The 23,238-nt window shown below is 41.3% G+C and overlaps 1 protein-coding gene across 3 annotated transcripts in view; it reads left to right on the top strand.

Moving 5' to 3' along the window:
- col16a1 (collagen, type XVI, alpha 1) overlaps positions 1-23,238 on the top strand; it is a 65,386-nt gene that overhangs the window by 25,608 nt on the left and 16,540 nt on the right. Inside the window, exons 7-43 of one of the 3 annotated variants that reach the window (XM_018671477.2) lie at positions 57-137; positions 2,355-2,423; positions 6,083-6,115; positions 9,159-9,194; positions 9,293-9,343; positions 9,677-9,709; positions 9,890-9,934; positions 10,409-10,447; positions 10,601-10,663; positions 11,570-11,614; positions 11,713-11,808; positions 12,109-12,147; positions 13,224-13,268; positions 13,390-13,425; positions 13,511-13,633; positions 14,310-14,345; positions 14,786-14,821; positions 14,921-15,049; positions 15,305-15,349; positions 15,714-15,749; positions 15,840-15,893; positions 16,203-16,253; positions 16,341-16,484; positions 17,341-17,376; positions 18,226-18,333; positions 18,638-18,760; positions 18,847-18,900; positions 19,008-19,049; positions 19,457-19,492; positions 19,577-19,630; positions 19,746-19,814; positions 19,906-19,959; positions 20,407-20,433; positions 21,449-21,505; positions 21,816-21,860; positions 22,029-22,100; positions 22,846-22,899. In XM_018671477.2, coding sequence (XP_018526993.1) covers positions 57-137; positions 2,355-2,423; positions 6,083-6,115; positions 9,159-9,194; positions 9,293-9,343; positions 9,677-9,709; positions 9,890-9,934; positions 10,409-10,447; positions 10,601-10,663; positions 11,570-11,614; positions 11,713-11,808; positions 12,109-12,147; positions 13,224-13,268; positions 13,390-13,425; positions 13,511-13,633; positions 14,310-14,345; positions 14,786-14,821; positions 14,921-15,049; positions 15,305-15,349; positions 15,714-15,749; positions 15,840-15,893; positions 16,203-16,253; positions 16,341-16,484; positions 17,341-17,376; positions 18,226-18,333; positions 18,638-18,760; positions 18,847-18,900; positions 19,008-19,049; positions 19,457-19,492; positions 19,577-19,630; positions 19,746-19,814; positions 19,906-19,959; positions 20,407-20,433; positions 21,449-21,505; positions 21,816-21,860; positions 22,029-22,100; positions 22,846-22,899 — 2,196 coding nt within the window. The remainder of the gene's footprint in view (positions 1-56; positions 138-2,354; positions 2,424-6,082; positions 6,116-9,158; positions 9,195-9,292; positions 9,344-9,676; positions 9,710-9,889; positions 9,935-10,408; positions 10,448-10,600; positions 10,664-11,569; positions 11,615-11,712; positions 11,809-12,108; positions 12,148-13,223; positions 13,269-13,389; positions 13,426-13,510; positions 13,634-14,309; positions 14,346-14,785; positions 14,822-14,920; positions 15,050-15,304; positions 15,350-15,713; positions 15,750-15,839; positions 15,894-16,202; positions 16,254-16,340; positions 16,485-17,340; positions 17,377-18,225; positions 18,334-18,637; positions 18,761-18,846; positions 18,901-19,007; positions 19,050-19,456; positions 19,493-19,576; positions 19,631-19,745; positions 19,815-19,905; positions 19,960-20,406; positions 20,434-21,448; positions 21,506-21,815; positions 21,861-22,028; positions 22,101-22,845; positions 22,900-23,238) is intronic. The other 2 variants (XM_018671478.2, XM_018671479.2) reach the window with 2 other exon arrangements.

Genomic DNA, 23,238 nt, shown 5'->3' with positions numbered 1-23,238 from the left:
CTGTGGAATATATCACAATCTCTCCCTCCCTCTCTCTCTCCTCCTGTCTTTTTCAGATGGACATTCAGCAGGCGATGCTGTATTGTGACCCATCCTTGGCCATTCAGGAGGCCTGCTGTGAGATACCTGGAGCTCGGGTGAGATTGATGGCCTTCGCTAACTGATTAATGATAATTAAAAGTAACACTGCATCTGTATGGAGCACAGACTATTCATAACTGCTCCACAATGATCTCTGTAGTTCTGCAATAGTGGTAAACTTGGAATTTAATGCAACAGCATTTTGAGCAAAGAGTAGCATCTCCCTCATCCTCAGTTAAACATAGTCCAAACTAACTCCAGTGAGTAAAATTTAGCACTTGTTACAGCTGCTTCACAATAAAAGCCACAGTTATTTGCTGGAAGGTTACTGTGCAACAGCTGCAGGAAAAGCTACGTTTGCATTATCAGAATTAAACGCCATAAACAGTCTCTGCAGTTGCCCTGGAGGCTTACTCTTGTTAATCTGTATCCCTTTGTCTTATTCTTCTTTTTCTTTTTACTCTAAATCAGTTTAAAGGAAAAAAAAAAACTTTTGGCTGCCTGCTGTAGACTTTGATGTGCAGGGAGAGCACTTATTATATAGCACTCCATCAATTACTTGACTTAAGTTTCCACAAATATGAAAAAGCCTGTCCTATTGTGTTCATTAACAAAGTATTCTTCAGAGGGTTCGTTTAACATAGGGTATTAGGTATACAAATTGATTAGGGCTTAGAGTGATTCCACTGTGTGCAATTATGTCACATCAACTGTGGTTTGCCAATATTGTTTGTGCTCCTAAAGTGTGACTATAAGCCTAATTGAAAGTATCACTTGTTATTCCTTGCAGCTTCAGAAATGCAATTTTCTACTTTATATCTTTTATATATATATATATATATATATATATATAATTCTCTCCATTTTCTCTTGCTACCTCATTTCTTTACCTCTGTTTTTGTGCTGTTATTGTTTGCAATCTTCAGACAGAAGCCTTATCAAATGAAAAACAGATTCACTGGACATAAATGCAACAGTATGTTTCTGTTTGACAGGCAAAAAGAGAGCAAGTGATTGTTCAGGTATGGGAAGAATTGCAAACAGTCAGTTCTTGGGTTTATTTTTAAGCTGAAAGTATTTTTGTGCTCAGCCAACTTTTTGTCAGAATTCTCCAGGGTGTCTGTGCTTACGTGTCTGTGTGTGCGCCCTGCATATGTGTCTTTTTCATTACCAAATGATTTTATGAGAAGGATACAAATAGGATGAGGATCTCTTTCTGAAGTCTGAAAGTGTAGAGTCCTCTGGAGGAAGGACGGAATGCTGTAAAATTGATTAGAAGGTTTGAGGAAGGAAATCTCATCTCCTTTGCTGAAGGCATGTGTGCTGCAGGGCTCCCTCCAAGCTGCGCTTTAAGTTTGAATGTAGGAGCATGCGTGCACAGGCATTCACACTGACTCGCATGCTGATACACCCATGAAGGCTGCAGCTTCTTGAAGAATGAGACAAAGGAGCTAGCTGTCAATAGCTTTGACATAACGTATTGTGTTGTTAGAGATTTGATTTTAGAGATTACACATTTCAGTCTTATTTCATGGTGTTCTTGATTGTTTAGCTCTGTTCAGCATGCTGCTGTTGCAGATGTCATAATTGTAAATTTTAGTATCATTTTTAGCCATGTTAAGAGAGGCGCATGGGATAGCAGTGAAGGTCTATCAGTCAACCATTAGGGCCAGAATGAAATACCTGCATGGACTGGATGAAGTATCCATTCATAGTAAATCTGTTACTTTTAATCTGGTGCCATCATCGGGTCATCCAGTTTGTTCATTTGTTTACGACCAACTTACAACCAAATATCTGTATACCTAATGGAATTCCCATCAGCCACTTTGTGCAAATGAGTGAATGTTAGCACGTTAAGATGGTAAAGATAAGCATTATACGCACTAAACAGTTGCATGTTAATATTGTCAGTGTGAGCATCTTGGCGTGCTGGTGTTGACATTTATTTCAAAGCACCGCTTCTAGCATGGCAGTTGACTTTTAGGACCCTATATTAACCACAATTGTGTGCATACGCCTGCAGCAGCACAAATATTAGTATATACAACTATGTCAAAGCACAAAGTTGCAATGAAGAAATATTTCACCTCTGTTCTGCCACATGATGAAGTCTATGTTAGGTCAAGAAGCAACGAGGCACAAAATGCAAGGGGATTTTGAATGTCAGATTTTTACATCCCGTCGAGAGCAGAGTTCTAGGATTCACCTTTGAAATCACAACAGTGGTCTTTTACCCTGTCTTAAATTATCTGTCTGTTGCATGCTTGCAGTGCCCTCCTGATGCTCCCAAGAGCCGTCGTGCTGCTGAGAACGACCTGTTGGAAAACACATTTAACCAGGTAAATCTCAGTCCACCAACAAATGCACACACAAAGAAAGAAACATGTGCATTCCTACAGATGAACAATGCAACAATGCAAAACAAAAGTGAGCATAAATACCATACACAGAAAATGCACTTCTTATGCTTTGTCAACGCAACTCAATGACAAGCACTTAAGTCCAAGGAGGGAAAAATGAGGGAAAAATGTCATTGGGTCTTTCACAAACTGTTTCCTCCATCATGAATTATCACAACACATGGCTTCCATCAGACACAGACGTAACACATACAAAAACAGACGTGCACTTGGCCTCCAACAGCTTTGTTCTTGAGACAGTTTGAGTTGTCTGAGATGCTCCTGCTGGCAAGCAAACACTGGCCTGCAGGACTTCTACCAAATGTTGGTATAAGTTGTTGTTCTCCCTCGATACTCTGCCGTGGAAAACATGTTTTCTACTCTGCTGCAGTCTTCAGCACTTCTGAGTTTTAGAGTTTTCTATGACTTCAGTTCAGTTAAGTTTCCTGGTAGCAATCGTTCAAAGTGTCCGTGGGCAGTGTCGACTGCTTGACAAATAGAACCTTATGCAACACATGGGAGCAGTTTTTTCCACAAATTTCCATGGTGTTTTTTATGATCGCTTCAGTGAGGCCTGATACATGAAGTTCTTCCAGTATAACGTAAAGGCAATTTATTTCAGTTTCTACGCTGGCTTGTTTCATCATTCATATTAATGGGACCTATATCCAATTATCTATTCATTAGGGCCTGTTGTTTCTCTTGTGGAGTGCTGGTGTTAACTTAAAGCTCTGGCAGACTTCAGGACACAATAATCAATCCCATAGATGGTTGCGGCCAGACACAGTTACAGTAACTCAGGAATGCCATCACTCTCTGTGTTTCTTTCTCTCTCTCACCTGTCACTCTCTCTCTCTCCTTCTCTTCTGCCATCAGTTATTGTAGACTGAGTGTTTTAATATGGCTATCAAGATGCTTAGTCTCACGTGATACTAGGCCTTGTAATATCCCCAGCTTCTCTGTTTTTACTAACTGTTATGAATGCAGCCTGTCCTCATTTCACCGTTTTCTTTCCATTTGCTCCTCTTTCTCTCTTGTGCACAAACACACACACACACTAGTATATGCATGAACATACATACACAGAGTAACTTGAAGACTTTCTATTTTTACCTGTGTTAGCTTTGTGTATATTAAATCAAGTATCAAATCCAGAATTCTAGTGTGCAGGCCAGATGTTACTGAGCCATAGTACTAAGCCCCTCTCATTAAACTCAGCATACGTGGAATGTCATGTGTGCTGAATGTAGAACGAGAACTGTCCACTGTTGCTTTAGAGTGAGCATAGGGTAAACTGGGGTCAACTACTGATATGCCATTCCTGTGAAAGAATATTTCTCTTTTGTTAACCCTGTAACGTACAGTTTTCCCCCCATTTTTCTCCTTAATTAGCCTTAAAGGGGAACGCACATTTTACACATGAAATGTCTTGAGCAGTGCTATTGAATATTTGAAAAAAGTTGCATGATGTCTACAAGTTTGCAACTGAACAAACTCTGCTAGTGTGTAGTTAGAGAGAAGTGAGTTTACCGGAGCTTTTTAGCCCACTCCTCAGTTTGAGGCTGATGGCTCAAGGCTACACTAGCTGCTAGTAGCATAACACGCCCAAATATACAACTGAATTATTGGCGATGGTGTTGCATTGTGGGCGCCAATGGAGGCACCAGGTTTTAACAAGGAAGAAGAGTATATAAATAAAAAAAAGGCAGCATCTCTGGTTCTGCTGCATCGATATTAACCTGTTTTTTAAATCTTGAATCCGACAATTTTATAGGAGCGCAATGCTTAATCGGCAAAGTACGCTTTTAAAACAGTTTGACATTTCATTTACTTGTGATCAATACCACTGTTGTATCTGTACTGTCAACAGTTGCTGCAACTTAGCAGAAAGACTGGCAAAAGGGAATGAGATGCATTAGCTAACTGTAGAGGTTTCTGGATTTTGTTATCTTCAGATGCTACCAGTCTTTGCGCTAAGCTAAGCTGCAGTGCATCTGAATATTTAACAGACAGAAGTAAGAATGGCATCAATCTTCTCAGCTAACATGTTATTCCCCAAAATGTTGAACAGCTGCTTTAAGTTTGGAAAAATTATCTCATTCCACAGTCCGCCAGTATCGCATATTATCTGTCTCAGCTTGTTCCAACTTCATTTAAGCTATTTGATGCATACATCTGAGTGAAATATTCAACCCAAGACTCTACTGTGACATGTCCTTTATGTGTACACCACTCCATCAAACTGAATCATTCTAGATGCTTGTTATCATGTTATGCATTTCCCCAAATTTCAGCTAGAAGAAGATTATGTAGCACAGCATGACTGCCTCACCAGCAGGTCAGTGAATTTCAAGAGGCTTATTTGACTTATCTGACACACAGCATTAAACCCTACATCTGGCAATGTTAAACAACCAATCTTTGCAACCGCTAGTAGAATCAGGTTTGGTGCAGAGTTGTGTGTGTACCTGTGCCTGTGTGTATGTTTGGGTCACAGCAGTTGCTGCCTTCCTGAGGTATGACAAATCTCACCCACACTGTTCCTTATCTTCCAGCACTGTAAACCTTTTTTTTTTTTTTTCATGCTTTCAACCCAGCTTCCAGCTGAAAGGTCATCTTTTCCTCTGTAGACCCAAAGCTTTCTTTGTGTCTTCTTTCCCCCGGCCTCAGTGTGTTTCTACTTGACTTTGTTTTTATGATGAAGTCCAACACCAGCTGTAAACATGAACAAATTGTTTCCGTTCTGCTTTCCAATCTTTCCTCTATCTTTTTTGTTGTCGACTCTTTTTCTTTTTCTCTGATTTGTAACTCTGTGCACAGCAGGGTCCATCTCTTCATTTTCCTCAGGGCTCATGAGGTACAGTACTTCTCCTCCTCTCTCTACCAATCCGCTTTCATCTATTTTTTCACTCAGAATAAAGAATAACTGTTAATGACCTGTATGTGAAACCAAGATGGCCCTTATTTCTCCTCTCTTTGCTGTGCATCTGATGCAATGAATTGTAATGGAAACACAGTTTAGAGGGATGCACAGCACATGCAACAGGAAAACAACAGCGTCCCTATGCCAAAGATGTCGTGTGACATTTATATAGTGGAGACAGACGCAATTCCTGCCATTTCTGGGAACATCCTTTAGAGGTTCAGTTGCTATGAACTGCCACAGAGCTGCCAGTGACTGGGAAAATGAAGTATATACTCAGAGGTTTGAGAATTTCAAAAGTGTAGATTCATTTCATGATACAGTTTGAGCAATAAGTAGGGCTGAAACAGGAAGCAGGTTACAGCGCTGCCTTAATGTAGAAAACCAGACTAAATAATATTTCTGTGAATGGCCTTCAATGCTATTGGATTCAATGTATCTAAATATTAGTGGAGCCAGTCTTGAACGGCCATGAAACTGTCAGTATTAGCATCTAACATAGACAGAAACCAGTTGTGGACCAATGTGAAGCCAAAAATGGTAGTAATATTGAGGTCATGTTCAGATATGATGTAAAAGAAAAATAAATAATGTTTTCTTTCTTTCTTTCTTTCTTTCTTTCTTTCTTTCTTTCTTTCTTTCTTTCTTTCTTTCTTTCTTTTCTTTTCTTCCACAGGATATTTTTGCATCCAGGGATCTGGCAGAGAAAGTAAGCTTCACAGTTAACACCCACACATTTGATTTTACAGTATTGAATATCTAATGAGACTTGGGGGACGGCACACTGGCTCAGGCCAAGCGAGTTACTTCAAAGCAAGAAAGTCCTGGGTTCAAAAAGCGAAGTTTGCAGTGTTCTCCATGTGTGTTTTGGTTTACTCATACAGTCCAAAGGCATACAGAGAGTCTAAATTTCCAGTGTGAATGAAGTGGTGACCAGTCAGTTGCATATACTGAAATAGAATCCAGGATTTGCAAGCATATGGATGGATATAGAGACTTACAACACGTGTGGTGTTGAGTTTCAAACAGGAAGACAATATGCGGGCCTGATGTGTGTTTGTGTGCACGCCTTTGTGTTGTGCATGGGTTTGGAATAAGAAAAAGTCTATCTCTGTTTCCTCCTCCCTCCCTCACACGTACTCAGCTTGCTGACTGACTGAGGGCTGATTTACACCTCATTATGCGCCGAGTCTCAGCCGGGAGTTGCTGCTGCCTATTAATTTTGTCATTCACCTACAATAGGCATGTTCTGTTCACAAATAGAATACAAAACTCCAGACGCTTCATTATGTTGCTCCTGTGTGTGCTTACTAATGCAGCTGGCCGCCTCCCCTGACTTCTTCACTGTAGGTTATTACCTGGTTTGGAGCACACAGCTTACCCTGCCACTGGGGGCACACACACGAAGAAGTAAAAGTGACTTTTGTTCTATGCTGTGAATTTCATTCGGTCAGATGATGTTTTTTTTCAAGGTAAAAATAAGCGTAGTACCCATAGAAATCCATTCATAATACAACCTGATATTATGCATTGCAACACCAAGACTGGCAATTATGCCAGGCAGGCCTATGTATTAACATTATTATGGTAATAAATGATCTGAATAAGGGATAGATTTGGCTTCTATGGCACAATCCTGGAGCTCAGTAAGAAATCAATTTTCATCTCAGTGTTCACGTCATGCTGCTTCAGCTATTCCTTTATAACTTGTTCCTGCTACATCAGTGACTTCTTGGTTATGTGAGTCAAAAAGGCTCAGCTCCACCAATCAGCTGGAATCTATTAACACAAAAGGCTATTCCAGAAATAAAGTCCCAGAGTCTACTTCCTTCCTTCACTATTAGATCATGCGTTACAGAAGGTTATCTTGCATTTGAGAAAGTGACACCTATTCTACATTGATTTTGAGAATTACAACCCAGGGGACTGTGAATTTATGTTTATGCTGATATTAGATTTTCATTAGCGTGTGCTGGGTCTCGCCCTTCTTCTGTCAAGACCTGGCAGATAGAGAGACAATGCCAAAAAATTAGCCCAGTGGGATGTTTAATACCAAAAAAGCAAGCATCACTGACAGAATGCTGGCGCCAGATTTCAGCCTGTCTTTTGAGATGCTTAAGCTAATAAATGAGCATAGGTGTTGGCATGCATAATGTAGAATGAGCGCTTGTTTATTGGAATGCTGGATGTGGAAAAAGTGAGCCTATTTAGAGTATTTGGATTTTGAGAACTCACCCAACTAACAAGGATACTTGTGCCAGAATTTGAAACTTTTACTTAAATGCCAATTATAAAAAACCTTCCCCTTAAAGCTGCACTATTCTGTATTTACAATAAAATGAGTATGTGTGACATGTTAGGGATTGCTTGTAATGGCGAACAACAGGAAGTTATTACAAAAAATGAAAATAAAATATCCTTTACCTCTGTGTTTAAACATTTAGAGACCAGCTAACATAATGGAGCATTTAGCAGCTTAAGAACTGACAGCTTATTACACTGCCCCCGTAGTGGCCAAGAAAATAAGACATTAATGCAACTTTAAGGTACTAATGCTAAAACCAAGTGGTATATGTTAAACTAATAAAACCTAATGAAAACTAATGAACCTTTGTACTGGGATGTTTCATCCTCTAGGATCTACACATTGTACTGCCAAAAAGTGAGCTCATGTAGTATAGGGATTTAATATACATTAAAAAAATGCCACCTATTTGAAACTTTTAACTTATTGCCAAGAGAAAACAATGCACAGTAGGATGCTTACTGTGAAAAGTACATACCACCAAATACCAAACCTAACATGCAGTACAAATACAAACAAAAACAAAATCTATGGAAATAACTTGTTACGCAGTGTTTTTTGATAATAAAAGATTACATTTATCTTAATTAACTGAGAGAAGTGGGCTTATTCAAATACAAGGATATTTAAGTGCCATTTGTAATGCACACAGAGAGAGTATACCGCTCTCCTTTACAGCAATCTGAGTCATTTCAGAGTAATGTGGAGAGCAAACAACAAAGGCAAAGCTGCTGAGATTTTAAGTGGAACTATAAGAGGACTTGACTAAGCCTACGGTCAGAGACAAGCTCGGAAACAGTGACTCGTCATTGCAGCTGGTCGAGCCAGCCATTGATAGATTTGTAGCTCGAGAGAGAAGGAGTGGGCGCAAGAGAGGGGAGGGAGAATTACACATTGTCTCCGTGCTGCTGCTAGTCCTGTGCTGTTGTCTCAGCAAGCAGCTCCAATATATGCAAACTTCCCGGTGTGTGAAGGCAAGGCTTCCAGAAACACCGGGTGGGGGGATTCGGCTTTAATTACTCGCTTCCGCTAAAAATGCTTCAGTTATTTATAATGGTTATCCTTATTTGGTGTGTGCATGTGTGTGTGTGTACCCTCCTGTGAGGAGCAGCTGGTCTGCTCACTCCTGTGCTGTGGGAATCAGACATTCCTATTGATCTCTGTCTCCCATGGGATATGTGTGCGCGTGTATATGCATGTGTGTATCTGAGTATCTGTGTGTGTGCCCACTTGCCCACCTTTCATCCTTTTTTTAACCGCATACTGTAGCAGCACTGGGATTCAGCAGTTTAGTTTTGTATAACAGTGCCACCGCCTGGTGAATACAGAAACTACAAGACATTTACTTACATTTCACAAACTTCCTTTTATTCAGACACACAAAGTCTTCAGTGAATATTAAATACAGCATAATAATAATTCTCTCTTTCTTTGTGTCTGTCTGTAGTGTGCTGGTTGTTTATTCCTGAGTAGGGAAGAAAATGTAAGGATCACTGATCTTTACTTTTACTCCTTTCCATTAGAACATGACAGAAGTATAACACTACGGAGTGTGTAACCGTGTGTTTGTGTGTGTTGCAGGTAGAACATTTTGGTGGGGCTCCTGGGTTGAAAGGGGAAAAAGGTGACCGGGTGAGTATGATGGACATGCACAGTGTTTACAGACGCACAAGTCTGTGTATGTCTGTGTGACTAATATCAGCGGAATGCATCATCATCATATCATCACGTGTCCTGACATGCCCAGCGCTGAACGCTAATACCTAGCATTATACACACACCACACACACACACACACACACACACACACACACACACACAATTTGATGCTGGTGTAGGCTAATACAGAATGATGCTGGCTGTGGACCAATCCACTGCCTAGCTGATATGCATTCTTCAGTACTCCCTTATTCTGTTCATCACCCACAAGCAATCATTCTTCTTTTCTGCCTCTCTCCATCTTAGGGTGATGACTGTTCTGGCTCCCATTCAGGTCCAGTAAGTAACTTTTCCATTGCATCTCACCCTCACGCGCCGTGCCTCGTTTTGCAGAAAGGCATTGTCTTGTTACTTGGCATGCAGTGCGGTGTGAGCCCGAGATGTTTTAAAACATTTTTTGCCAAAAAAAAAAAAAGTGGTCTGTGATAATACATGCCAACCAAGTGTCTCTAACCTCAGTGCACAGAGGGACCCAAGGGCCAGAAGGGAGAGAAAGGCGAGCCGGTGAGTGCCAATCCTCTGCTACAGGTTACGGCACCACATCCCGCTGCTTCCCAACCCTGCTAACCCTTCAGCTATTTAGTTTGATCTTTATTCAAAAACTCATTTTCAACCATCCAGTCCTGATATTAATTATGCAGTGGGAATGAGTGTGTGCTTTGTATATTTATTTACCAATGAGTTACTGTGTGTGCATGAATTATGACAATGAATAAATGTCTGTTTCTAAGTATAAGTTTGATGCATCTGACTCGACATGAAAATATATCAACAAATATATACATCTGTACTTACAACACATTATTGCATGCCTGTGTTTCTTAGGTTGTGTGTGAGAGCGTATGGGTCCTGCTGGTAGTCCACACGGGTTGCTGACTGGTCACTGTGTTGTTTTCTATGCTCCAGTGGTGTGTGTATGATGTCTCTTTAGAGCCAGGTCATTGATCTGGACCTTGTCTCCATTCCCTCTCTTCACAGGCGACGCCCGGCAACTGGGGCGAAGCAGCTGGGTACAAGGTGAAAGATTTAAGAAACTGAATAATGAAGAGATGACCTTCTAATGATCATCTAATTAGTTTCTAACCCTGTATTATTTTCACTTCTCTCTCTCTCTCTCTCTGTGCCCCTCTCTCTGCATGTTTCTCACCTTTTTTCTCTTGCTTTGTCCAGGGAGATAAAGGTCAGAAGGGAGAGATCGGTCCACAGGGTCTCACAGGCACTCCAGGGAGGGACGTAGGTGTTTTTTCAGATTTTTCTTTCTTTTGTTCTCTTTTACTTTGTCTTACAGGGTTTCTGTAATTAGAATCAGTGAAAAAGTAAGGTTAAATCAAAAAGTTTTGAGCATGCATTCACACACATACCAATACACCTACACGCACACACACATCCACTTACACAGACACTTTTATCAGGCTAAGAGCGGATATTCAGTAAACTCATACGGTATTACTCTTTAAGCTCGGACTCCCATTGATATCTGCTCTCCCCCTTCCTCTCTCCCATGGCGTTAAGTCTGCCTGTTAACGCCTGTTAGATTAGGCTAGAGCAACAAAGCTTGCACAATCAATGCTGCCTCATTGACTGTGCTGTTCGTCTCTCACACAGGCAGGCCCCTATTCAGGAGGACTTAAACCTTTTAATCTTCCCTGTTCGGCGCAATGATCCTGTAGACGCATGAAAAGTTTTGAGGAGCAAATTACAACGTGTGTGTGCTCTGAGATATTCCCCTTGGTTTTCAGCATCAGACGCGCTCATATTTAGCTGTTCACCAGGCTAAGTGCTTGTCGTGGACAGATGGATTTGGCGGAGGATAGATTTTCTTAAGCCTCCCATCCATCTGACATTGTGAATATGAATGCGCTTGTTGATGTGACTTGAATCAGGCAGGCAGAAAATATTGCATATGCACCACTGATGATAATACATCTTACAGACTCTACAATTCCCCCTCTATCTATTTCCAATTGTAAAATGTCAAACAAATGAGGGAAATCAACAAGTGTCTTGAGTATTTATGGTGACCGTTTTTTGGAGATTAATTTCTGTACAGCTCCTTTGATTATTTTTGGCTGACACTGATGATGTCACTGACCCATACTGATGATGTCATTTCCCTCTCTGTCTGTCACCATCTCCCAGGGTCAAACAGGGTCCGTCTGTGTAGTCGGCCCCAAGGGACAGAAGGTCTGTACACGTCACGTCTAAGAGCTTCTTCCATCAACCTGTCTGTCACGTATATTCAGTTCAGTTTTAATAGAGCTGTGTTGAACCTCTCTTACCAGGGTACCCCAGGTAAGGTGGGTCCTGAAGGGTTGGCTGGGGAGCCAGGGAAACCGGGACTTCCAGGCCTGCCAGGAGCTGGAAAGCCAGGCCCCCCAGTAAGTTTGCTTTTTCAATTAAAGTCTGAAAAACTTTTTTTCTGAAAGAAAAAAAAAGCTTATATGCACTTATTGGATGGTGTCATTTCACTGATTATCTTAATGTCCTCACACTTCTCTTAGTGATGGTGTCAGTTTGACCAAAAAGTACTTTTATTAGACAATGCTTTCAGAAGTGCAGGACAGGACTTGGCAGGACTCCTTCTTTTGGTTCAGCTTTCATTACCCTTGACAAAAGCCTAAAAGCGTCTTAAGAAAGGCATTTGGAAAGATTTATTTATACACTTTTTTTCTTGTCAGGGTCCTCCTGGTGAACCGGGTGGTGCAAAAGGAGACAAGGTAGGCCCATTATCGATGGCATGTGAAAGTGATCAAGACTAATGACAACCAGGGGTATTTGTAGAGGGTACTTTTACAGTTGCCAGGGGGGTAATTAACTCAACAAAAAATACAAGAATTAAGATTTGATTAAAGAAATATATTCACTTATTTGGGTAAAGGAGGACTACAAACAGATTTACAAATTTGTGTGATGCTAATCATTATATTTACAATAATCACAAAGTTAGCCAGTAAGCTACCCATCACCCTGAGTTAGTTGTAGCACAGGTTAGCTAGCAAAAAGTAATGAATAAAGGGTTTACTTGGTTAGGATAAAATACAGATAGATGATTGAAATAGTTAGCTGTAAGTTATGAGGGAGCACTTGTTAGCCAAGAGCAACAAACAAACAGTTGAAAAGGTGAACTAGCTAAAAGTAATGAAAGAGTTAGCTAAAAGAAATGGTTAACTAATTTAGCTAAAGTAATGTTAGTAATGAATAAACAGTTTAAATAGTAAGCTCAAAATAATAGATACATAGTGGAATTGTTAGCCAAAAGCACTGACTAAACAAGTACTTAGCTAAAACAGTGGATAAACAGTTAAAATACTGGTTCTTAGTTGTTCAGCTTCTACTGCTCCAAGTGGTAACATTAGCAGAACAAGTGCAAATGTGAACCTACTGTACACTGACAATTTAATTTCATTGCAGTTTAAATGATATGAAATATTGTAACAGCAATTGTAATTAATTTAGTCAATAGTACATTCATAAGACTGTATTTGGAACATGATGGATGAGGAGATGGATGAGGGGATATTTGATCTCATCTCAGTTGTAGGAGTACTGCTGATCTCGCCAAGCATTTTAACATCCCAACTCCATTTTTGGTGTTGTTTATGTTTTCACTTTAGTTGAAGGATTGCGGGATCTTCTGTGGATTCAGAAATTCTTTCCATCCTTAGGCGAGCAAAACCCAAAATACAGACATGTAGTATTAGACAAGTTCAAAACAAAGATGCTTTTGTGAGGATAATTTCCTGGCTAACTGTAACAATGTTCTTATGACAAATGCAGTGATTTTTGTTAACAGGGGAATACAGGAGCTCCAGGAGAAGATGGATTGCCAGGAGATCCAGTGAGAGACTCTTTTAAACATTGATTGGTATTCAGTAATGTATGCAAGAGCTTCCGATAGGCAGTGTTGTAAGTGAGAGCTCACACATTGGTATTTGACTGGGATTCTGCTGTTTTCATAGGGACCAAGAGGACCAGCAGGGTCTAAAGGAGAGAAGGTATAGTACACATTGTCTCTTTATCTGCATGTCTGTGTGCTCTCTCATCAACATACTCTGTGTCTAACCTGTGTTCAATCTTCAGGGTGACCCGTGTGAAGTGTGCCCTGTGCTGCCTGCAGACATGGTCAACACTGTGGCTCTGCAAGGGAAGCCCGGCCCTAAAGGCGAGCCTGGATTACCGGGGATAGGAGAGAGAGGATTGCCTGTAAGTACAACAATTTGACCCTAATGTCAAATTGTAATGTATTCTGAACTTGCCCTGAATGTTCTGTTTAACAGTTTTATGATCTTGCTACATGTTTTATTAGGGAGTTGTAGACACGGTCTGAACTGTAGCTGACGATTGAACCTTGAGCGCTTGTTTGATAGCGTATATATTTTATTTTTCTTATCATTCTGAGGGAGGGTAAGGAGTTTATTTCTACCTTGGGGTTGTATTTGCCCTTGTAATTCTCAACAGTGTTGCAGCAGTATGAGGAGAAAAAGCGTGATATGCCGTCAACATTTTACTCTCCAAGGCAAAGGTCATTTTTTTTGTAATGTAATTTCAACGTGTCTTTTTCTCTCTCTTCTGTGAATCTGGCCTCAGCATACTGCACGTTGTGTTTCTCTTTCTCCTCATTCTGCATCTTCTCACTTACCCCAGCAGGTGAAATGGGGAATTATTTACGGGGGGAAAAGAATATAAATCTAGAGCCTTATGAGATTCTCTGCACAACGATTTCCAATAGTGCCAGCATCCATCTGTCATACCTGGTTAGAGCAGAAGGAGAAGGAGGTAGAGCAACAGCGAGGGAGAGTGAGATATGACCTCACTCTAACAAAGTTGAACTAACAACACTCATCCCTGCTTCTCTCTTGTCTTTCGCCGCATTTACCAGGGGCCTCAAGGTGCAGATGGCAAGGCAGGACAGAAGGTATAGAATCCCCCTCATTCATTTACAGCATATGGTTATATGGTTCATTCATATTCTGTGGAAGCGTGACCTATACGAGTACACACTCATCTGCATTCCTACACATTCAGATATGCTAACATCAGCAGTGCAGGAGGCTCTCTCCTAAAGTAGATGCAAGCAGACTAGCTGAACTAAACTCCATAAAACACAAGAGAGTTCACACACTCACACACTCAGCATTCCTACACTTGGTCATCTTAGACCCATATGTGCATGAACTTGCTCAAGTCCACCTACAACCACCCATTTACACATTGCTGATATAGTCCTACATCTGCCTAATTGCAATGACCAGTGTGTTCGCAGCAACATGTAGAGACACAACATCTCGAAACAAACTGGGTCTGAGCTGGATCTAACCTGCCGTCCTGAATCTGTCTTTCTGTTTGTTTCGGCAGGGAGAAACAGGATCAAATGGCAGAAAAGGAGAAAAGGTCAGCTTGGTGTCTGTATTAGGCTCAAGGTTAAACAATTTATTGTAACTACATTATTTAGCTGCTGACTAGATTTGCCAATTTGTCCATGGGTTCTAGGGAGAGCCGTGTTCTGTGTGCCCCACTCTCGGAGAGTTTCCCCCTAACCTTGTGCCCAGTGGCATGACCCAAAACTTGCAACAGAAGGGAGAGAAGGGTGAGCCTGGGACTGGACAGAAAGGAGATCAAGTAAGTCTGTTCTAGTACGAATTCATGTGATTCTAGTGCTGAATAAAAAAGCAGAGCATTTAGAAATAATGATAAACATAACCAAGGCAAAAACAATACGAGACTTTACTTTTAGTGAAAGAAAAAAATGGTGCATAAGACACAGGGAAGAAGAAAACTAAAAACTATTTTGTTTGACTACATGTCTATTTCTGTGTGACCAGTGATAAGCAGCTTCATCAAAATGATATATCATCCACTTTTTCTTCTCCATAGGGGGAGCCAGGAAAGGAAGGATCACCTGGCCTTAGAGGAGAGAAGGTAAGTAACATAAAAAGAAGCCAGATTGAGAGTAGGTGACCTCAATAGCAGACGAGGCTTACATGAGGGGAGCTCACTCAGTAGGTTACTGAATGGGGTTCTTAATAGACTTCATGAGGAAGATAATCACAGCGGTGCACTAATTTTAGGGCCCAAAACTGTCTGCCATAGGGATTTTACTCAGCGGGAACTTATTAGTGAAAAGCTTAGGTAGTGAAAAACCAAAATCATTTGACATGGTTGCCTGAAGGGTGCACCTCACTATGAAATGTGAATTACCAATTTAAAAGACGCATCTTTTTTTAAAAAATCAATTTGTGAAATTCAAATACTGAAGGGATTTTTTTTTTCTGCGTGTCTGCAGGGTAATGCAGGCAGCCGAGGCGCTGACGGTAAGCCGGTAAGTTCAGATTCAGTCCTTTGAAATAGAACATCTTGCTTCACATCCTGATTCAGTGATGTAGTGAAATGAAATGTGTCCATATGACAGGGAAAACCCGGACCAAGGGGACCTGGTGGCAAGGATGGACAGAAAGGCACAAAGGTAGGGGAATAGCGCAGGGAGTGCTGAGATGATGAACTGTCACTGTGAAATAGAAGGTTGGATGCACTCTTGAAACTTGGATTCTAGGCTTGCTCCCCAATGTTTTCAAAGTAAGGAAGGTCCAGTGTTGTTTTTTTTTTTGTAGTCAAGGTTGTTCTATTTTGTTAATGATGTACTGTCACACCTTCCCTCTTGGGATATTGAACATTTTCCATGCATTACTTTTGTGATGCAGTTTTATGTCAGAAAACAGCCAGTAGGTGCATATTTACTGACAACACCATTCGATACTTTATCTCATTCTGACAGGGAGAACAAGGGCTGCCTGGTCTTGGTCTTCCTGGCATGAAGGGTGAGAAGGTAAGTGCAGACATATGTATTGTTTTTTGTATCCTTTAGCTTGATTGTCATGCAAACTAAACTTCCTGACTCCCTGCCCTTTCCTAGGGTGAGTGCGGTGTGTGCCAGCCATCTGAAGTTGGCAGTGGGCCCGCTGGATACAAAATGCCGGAGGGAGCAAAAGGCAAGCCAGGCGAACCAGGCCCTCCAGGGCCACCCGGACCTCCAGGTCTCGGAGCTGATGGCAAACAGGTGCGATTGCTCTGTAAAGAAAAGATAGCCATCATTAGAATATCTAGAAAGTTAAATTTATCGCAGTACACAGGTGGCTTTTTGTAATTAGAAACACGCTTTGTTGTAGATTGCTAAGTTTTAAGTTGTGTTGTTGTCTTTTTGCAATGAAAACAAACCAGTGCAACTGGTCAAAAGGGCTAGAAAAGTAATTGATGGTAACCTTGCACACCCAGCACTGCAAACTGCAAAAGTAGAGAAATACACATTGTGAACTGTCAGGTGGTGAAAGGTCAGGGACTCTCAAGACCTTCTTCATCCTTCCTTTAGAGGGCAGCATGTTGCACCTAAACGCAGGAGCAAAAGAACCAGACTTTGGTCCCTGCTGTTTAAACTGGCATGACATTATTTTGGTTCTTATGTTTCTACTTCCTATTTTGCGCTGATAACTTTATCTGTATCTAACAGAATCAGTGATAGAAATCACATTATACAAATTCCACAAAACCAAAGTAGCTTCTTGCCGTCCTGTTTTGTTACCACAGCAAAGATTAAGTCTGGATGAGTGAAAGGTTTTAGTTGCTGAAAGATTTCACCCTGAGGGTGCGTCATCTTGTAATGTTTATTGTACAAATAGGGTATGCAGGGATTCACCCCTTACCACACAATTGTTACTAAGTGTAATAAATCTCTGTTGCCTTCTGTTACTCCTCCCAATTACATGCTGTGTGCCTCTGTGGTTAACTTTATGTCAATAGTTATTTTACGTGAATGGGAAGAGGCATCTGCAGATGACTGCACATGTGTTTCAGAGTGTGAAGGTGTGTATGGATGCATGCACCTGTATTTGTATATCACCTTTTGCTTTCTTACACAGGGGCCGCCAGGTCTTGCTGGTGTAAAAGGAGAAAAGGTAAAATTCCTTTTGAAGTCTCTTGCAGTTTCTACCTTACATAACCTAGTGGATAACCTGGAGGAATGAGACTATTTGGAGTCACTGGTGGCCTTTAGAGACAGTCAGACTTTCTTAACTAATTTGACATCTACTGGGACCAAGGATGTCTGCAGGAAAATTACCCAGCATGGTTTTAAATAATATTTCAAGGGAGCTCAGGCACTCCGCTTTATTTCAGGTCACCAAGTCTGTCATTTGGAACGTTCACATCACTTTACCCCCCAAAAAAGGGAAATAAATTTGCTGTCAACAGAGCAGGTGCCTTAAATTACCTTGAAGCTTTTCTGCAGAAATGGACTTCATGCTTGGACTTCAAAAAGGAGTCACACAGTTACTGGATTACTAAGGCTGATATCATTATCTATATTTCTGAGTTGAATACGACTGATAATGATATATCACGTAATATACATATTTATTTATGTAAACATATAACACATAAGCTCAGAGCAGTCAGTATTGGCTTGGCTAATATATTGTCAACCAGGCCTGACCAACTAGCCAAATGTAAATATGTTAATTATGCATTATATACATCCATGTTTGCGTGCTAGCAGTTTTCTTCCTCTTTGTTGGCACATTTATTACTGCCACCAACTGTCAATAAGTGGCATACCATGAAACAGCAGGATTATGTATTGAATTTCCCAAGTGAGTGAAAAAAAACACTAGAAGAAACTACTTGTGAAAACATTGCTCCCTGGTGCCACTAGTACAGAAATTCCATGAGGTATTTTTAATGTCAAGATTGTGACACGGAGATAATTCTCAGGCCTTTTCTTCCATTTTCCATTTCTATTTTACCAGGGTGAACAAGGCGACCGAGGAGACAAGGGATTGGACGGTGCTCCTGGAGCCCCAGGACTTCCTGGAGAGCCTGGTCAGGATGGACTAGTTGGCTTGAAGGGAGAGAAGGTACAGAGTGCCTGAACTAAGTCAGATCAACTTCAGTGCACTTTACATCTTCTCACTTATTTTTGAAATCTGTGACTGTGTAAAAAGTAGCACCCATGTTTGCTGCACAGTCCTGATCCCAGACCCCACAGACCTATGTGATAGAAAATTTGTTTGGTCCATTCCACTGGGAACACCTAATTGCAGGGGATATCACAGATACCACTGGTCACACTTTCATCAATGATGGTTTCTAGTGCTTAAAATGGACACTGATTGGTTAAGTGGGAGTGTAATTGTTTTAAAATTTGTTTTGTTTTGCCAGGGTGATGCATGTACCAGCTGTCCTTCTCTGGGCACTACAGTGGGTGATGGTGTTGCTGTGCCAGGCCCCAAAGGAGAGAGAGGAGACCCAGGTCCCCCAGGAGAAGGGAAACCTGGCAAAAATGTGAGGGAATTGTGTATTTATTTATTTACTTCTGGCACTGTGTCCTAGGAGAATTGAGGATGATCATGTCACATGTTTTCTTCCAGGGAAAACCAGGCTTACCAGGTGTGCAGGGGCCTGTCGGTCCCAAAGGAAGCAAGGTATGAATACCCATTTATTGTAATATCATGTTTATAAATACATGCAGAGGATTGTGTCTATTTAGAGCTGTCAGACTCTAATCTGTGTTATCGTGTGCCCCCTGTAGGGAGAAGCTGGAGTTGCAGGAGTCGGCGTTCCAGGACCTCAAGTAAGGCTGACATGTCTTAGAAAACCACATCTGGATCAATAAAGGAAGTTTAATGTCAACAAGTGATGCGGCTCTGTCAAACACAAAAGACACACAGCTCCTAGATGGATTCAGCCCAGCTGTGATCTCACTAATGAACACCATGCGCTCCTATGATATCAGCGTTTAGAGTTTTCCTGCCTCTTAGATCTAACAGTAATGTCACAGGGTTGTAAATAACCATCCAAATCTAATCCTCTCCCAAATCCTTTGATTCATTGTGGAATCTTCATTTGATCATCCGTTGACCCAGGGAGACCAGGACTTCCTAGTACTCAACTGTAAAACATCCTCACCACAAACTCCACTTTTTGTGTCCTCCCCATCTAAACCTCCTTTTTGTCTTTTCTTTTTAATTTATGTCATAGGGTGAAGAGGGACCAAGAGGGCTACCAGGACTTGTAGTAAGTTTCACTCATATTTCCAAAATCTTACAATTCAACACCGTCCGTTTCTACCTTTTATCTGTAAAATTGTGTTTTGTACAGGGACCTCATGGAGCCAGAGGATTGCCTGGCCCTATTGGCCCTGCAGGGGAAAAGGTAGCATAAGATAAAATCAAATATCGTTGCAATATGCAAGCAAATGAACCCTGTTCTGTTTGACACAATGAAACTTTGAAAAACACGACTTTGAGTGGGTGTTTCCTGTTCACAGGGCTCCAGAGGAGATGTCGGGGCTCCAGGACCACAGGGGCCCATGGGCTTTGGAGTGGCAGGACCCCCAGTAGGACAAAATGCATCTTTTTTGCATGTGCATATGATGTCATGCCTTTTTTTTGTCAAACTCTGTTTCCTATTTACTTTTTAACCCACAGGGTAAAGATGGAGCCCCCGGCTCTAAAGGTTTGCCAGGAGCTGATGGCAGACCTGTGAGTTGTCTTGTTCCGTTATCATCCTATGTGTGTATTTCATTTGCATGTTTTTGGAAATGTGCATCAGTAGTTTAAAGAGATGTTTGAGAAATCCAAGTAGCAAACTTGCCTCTATGTTAGCGTCTGTTCAGAGTTTTAATTTTCTTTGAGCTTCTTTGGGAATTGTCCTTGATTTAGGCATCATTTGTAACCAAGGATGTCTGCCTCGATCCATAACAGAGGCAATGTCTGCTCCCATCTCATCCTCTGTCCCCTGATCTACACTCAGCTCACTGCCCCGTGAGCTTTCTTCTGGAACAACAAAGCAAGAGTAACTAAGTGTTTGTGTGTGTGTGTGTGTGTGTGTGTGTGTGTGTGTGTGTGTGTGTGTGTGTGTGTGCGCATGTGTGTGTGTGCATGTGCGTGTATGTGTGTGCGCATTTGCGCTGTCTCCTTCTCTTGCAGGGACTTGATGGAGCTAAGGGGGACAAGGTAAGTCTACCGTTTTGTTTGGATGAAGGGATCTGGAGGGGTTTGAATATAAGGGGGTGGAACAGATGGTAATCGCAAGAGATGGTTCAACAGACCCCCCTCTCCCCTCCCCCTCTTTCGCCTCACACGCTCACACACACACACACACACACACACACACACACACACACACACACACACACACACACACACACGCACATATGCTGGCACACAGATGCACACACCGGCCTCAGGGCACGGATAGAGTAGCAACAGAGGTGACAAGTGTACTGTTGCTGGCAGACAAGAGGAGTTTCGGGGCCTTAAGAGAGAGTGTGTGTGACTATTAATTACCGCATTCATCAGAGCCACCAGTCCAGACTGTCACTGAGAGGGTGGGAGAGATGAAGAAGTGGTGGAGGCACTGCTTGAGGGTCGGGAGGGGTGTAAGATATGGGACAGGAGCCTTTGTGAAGGCTAAGTTATAAAGGAAGAATAAAGTTAAAGAAAGAGGAAAAAAGTTGAGAAAACTAAGAGAGAATGAGCAAAAGAGGCAACATGTAGAGAGTCTTCAGAGCTGTAGCTATTCTGGGAGAGTTCATATATACTGTAAAAACCTGACTTAGATGTTAGAGGAAAGTAGTGACATGTGGGCCCCTCTTGTTATTGATTTTAGGTGAATTACACCTTTTATGCATGATAGCACCATACATTCATTGATTTCTTGTACTACATTAAGGTTTTACGGACAGTTTCACTTAATGCAACACTTTATGTTTATAAAGTGCATTCACAAGACGTTCACAGCTTTCCATTCCCTGCAGTCATGAGTGGCTTTTTGATGGATAACATTCAGGATTTTGCAAAATCCGAACAAAGGAGTCCTGAAAGCTAAAAGCTTTCTTACAGTACCAGGAGTAGTTTTAATGTTGAATGAGAGGACTCAGATGCTTTGCAGCCTTTGCTTAAAATTGTGCAGCGTTTCACTTTTTCCCTTTTTTTTTTTTTAATGGCTTCTCTTTGATGTATATTTCAGGGAGAACCTGGAGAGTGCAACTGCATTATGCCAGTGCACACGGGCATAGGCGGACCTGTGAGTACATGTTTGCACATATACACACTGGGAAAAAACCCACATGACATGCAGTTAGTTTAATCTAGAGAACGGTTGCCTCACAGCTGAGGTTTGAATACACATTGATTTTTTAAACACACTCACAGGGTTTATTAACTCCCTAGGGGACATTGAGAAAAACCTTGGTTCATGCGTGGTTATTTCCCCTTTGCACCTTTCTGTGTTTTGACATTATACATGTTATATATTTTTGTATTTTCTGTATATCTGTATTTTTGCTTGTGCGAGCATCAGTGCTGCTCTGATTTTGACTACTTTTGCCTTCCAGGGAGCTCCAGGAACTCCAGTAAACGTGTGGCAGCCTGGGCCTCAGGTCTGATCTGTTAGCCCACAGTCCTGTCTGATAACTTGGGCTTTACCTGAAAGCTTTATTTTTCTTCTTACCTTGCAAAGTTTGTTTTAAAAAAATATAGAAATCTGTATTTGTGTTTGACTATGAATGTGTGATGCCATTTGTGGTTGCGCCTTTGTATTATTTCAGGGCCCACCAGGACCTCCTGGGCCCCCTGGCCCACCTGGGCCCCAGGGTGTTATTGGAATCCAAGGACCCCAGGTAAAAGAAACAGGGCAGTAGGATGGCGTGGGTCGGAGTCTCTCCTCAGTTCAATTCAGCGGCTGCAACAGCCTGAATTGAACAAGCTAGTGATATATGATACAGGCTTTCAGCTTGGGCATCTGGGGTATATCGATAAGGCTTTGACATGCTTTGCATCCTCAAAGGTCCATGATATGCATGTAGGAGATGGACTGACATTATATAAAGTATGTGTGCAAAGAGGCGAAGATAATTAGAATCAAATGAAAAATACACTAACTGATATGGTGCTTCAAGCTTTAACCAACGTGGGAAGCAACTGAGCAAGCTTCGTCTGTCTGTCAAGACATGAACAGTTATTTGGAGGTCTGGTTTTAACTTTGAAAATAAAAAAAAACCCTTAAAAAAATAAGAACGATCCAAAGTACACATTTGTAATTCAAGCAGACCTTCAAATAAAGTGCTGTGCCACAGGAGTCAGAGGTGTAAGAATGAAATTGGACATGGTGATGGTAACTGGAAGAGGTCATGTCTTTGACAGGGGGGCATTTGTAATAATGAGCTAAATGCAAAATAGTATTTAATGCAAATATATTGGATTTTTTAATTCACATTTCTAAATACAAGCCGATTTGGCAGGAGAAGGAACAGGTTAGACCATTTTGACACTGTCCCTTTGACCCTGCCCTTGAGCATTGGTGGAGATGGGAGTGGCTAGCCCTCGATTGGCAAGAGAAAGTTCAACCTCAGTTCCTTCTTTCAGGGTATCCCCGGAAACGACGGGATACCGGGGAAACCGGGTTTGCCTGGATACGTCGTAAGTAAAATTAGAGAAAAAAAAAAGGAGGAGAGGCGGCTCTTATCTACTGACTGGAGATCTGGGGCCTCATGTATAAATGATGCCAAAGCACAAAGTGAATGCATGTGTCAGGAGCTGGTATTTCTAGAAAAAAGAAGATCTTGTTCTTCCATGTGTACCTTACTTGATTTGAAAACTCTGAGGTCAGAAATTATTCATTTAAGGGAAGAAATTAAGTAATACAAGGGTATGATTTGTAACACAATTTGTCAGAAAAATGTTCTCCATAACTCTAAACATAATTCTATTTAATAACAATTATCATTGTGTTATGTGCTAATACGTTTTTCTGAAGAA

This window comes from Lates calcarifer, linkage group LG3 (genome assembly GCF_001640805.2).
Source record: "Lates calcarifer isolate ASB-BC8 linkage group LG3, TLL_Latcal_v3, whole genome shotgun sequence".
Lineage (NCBI taxonomy): Eukaryota > Metazoa > Chordata > Actinopteri > Centropomidae > Lates > Lates calcarifer.
Note: the sequence above shows the minus strand (reverse complement) of the source record. Positions and strands in the feature narration are given on the sequence as shown.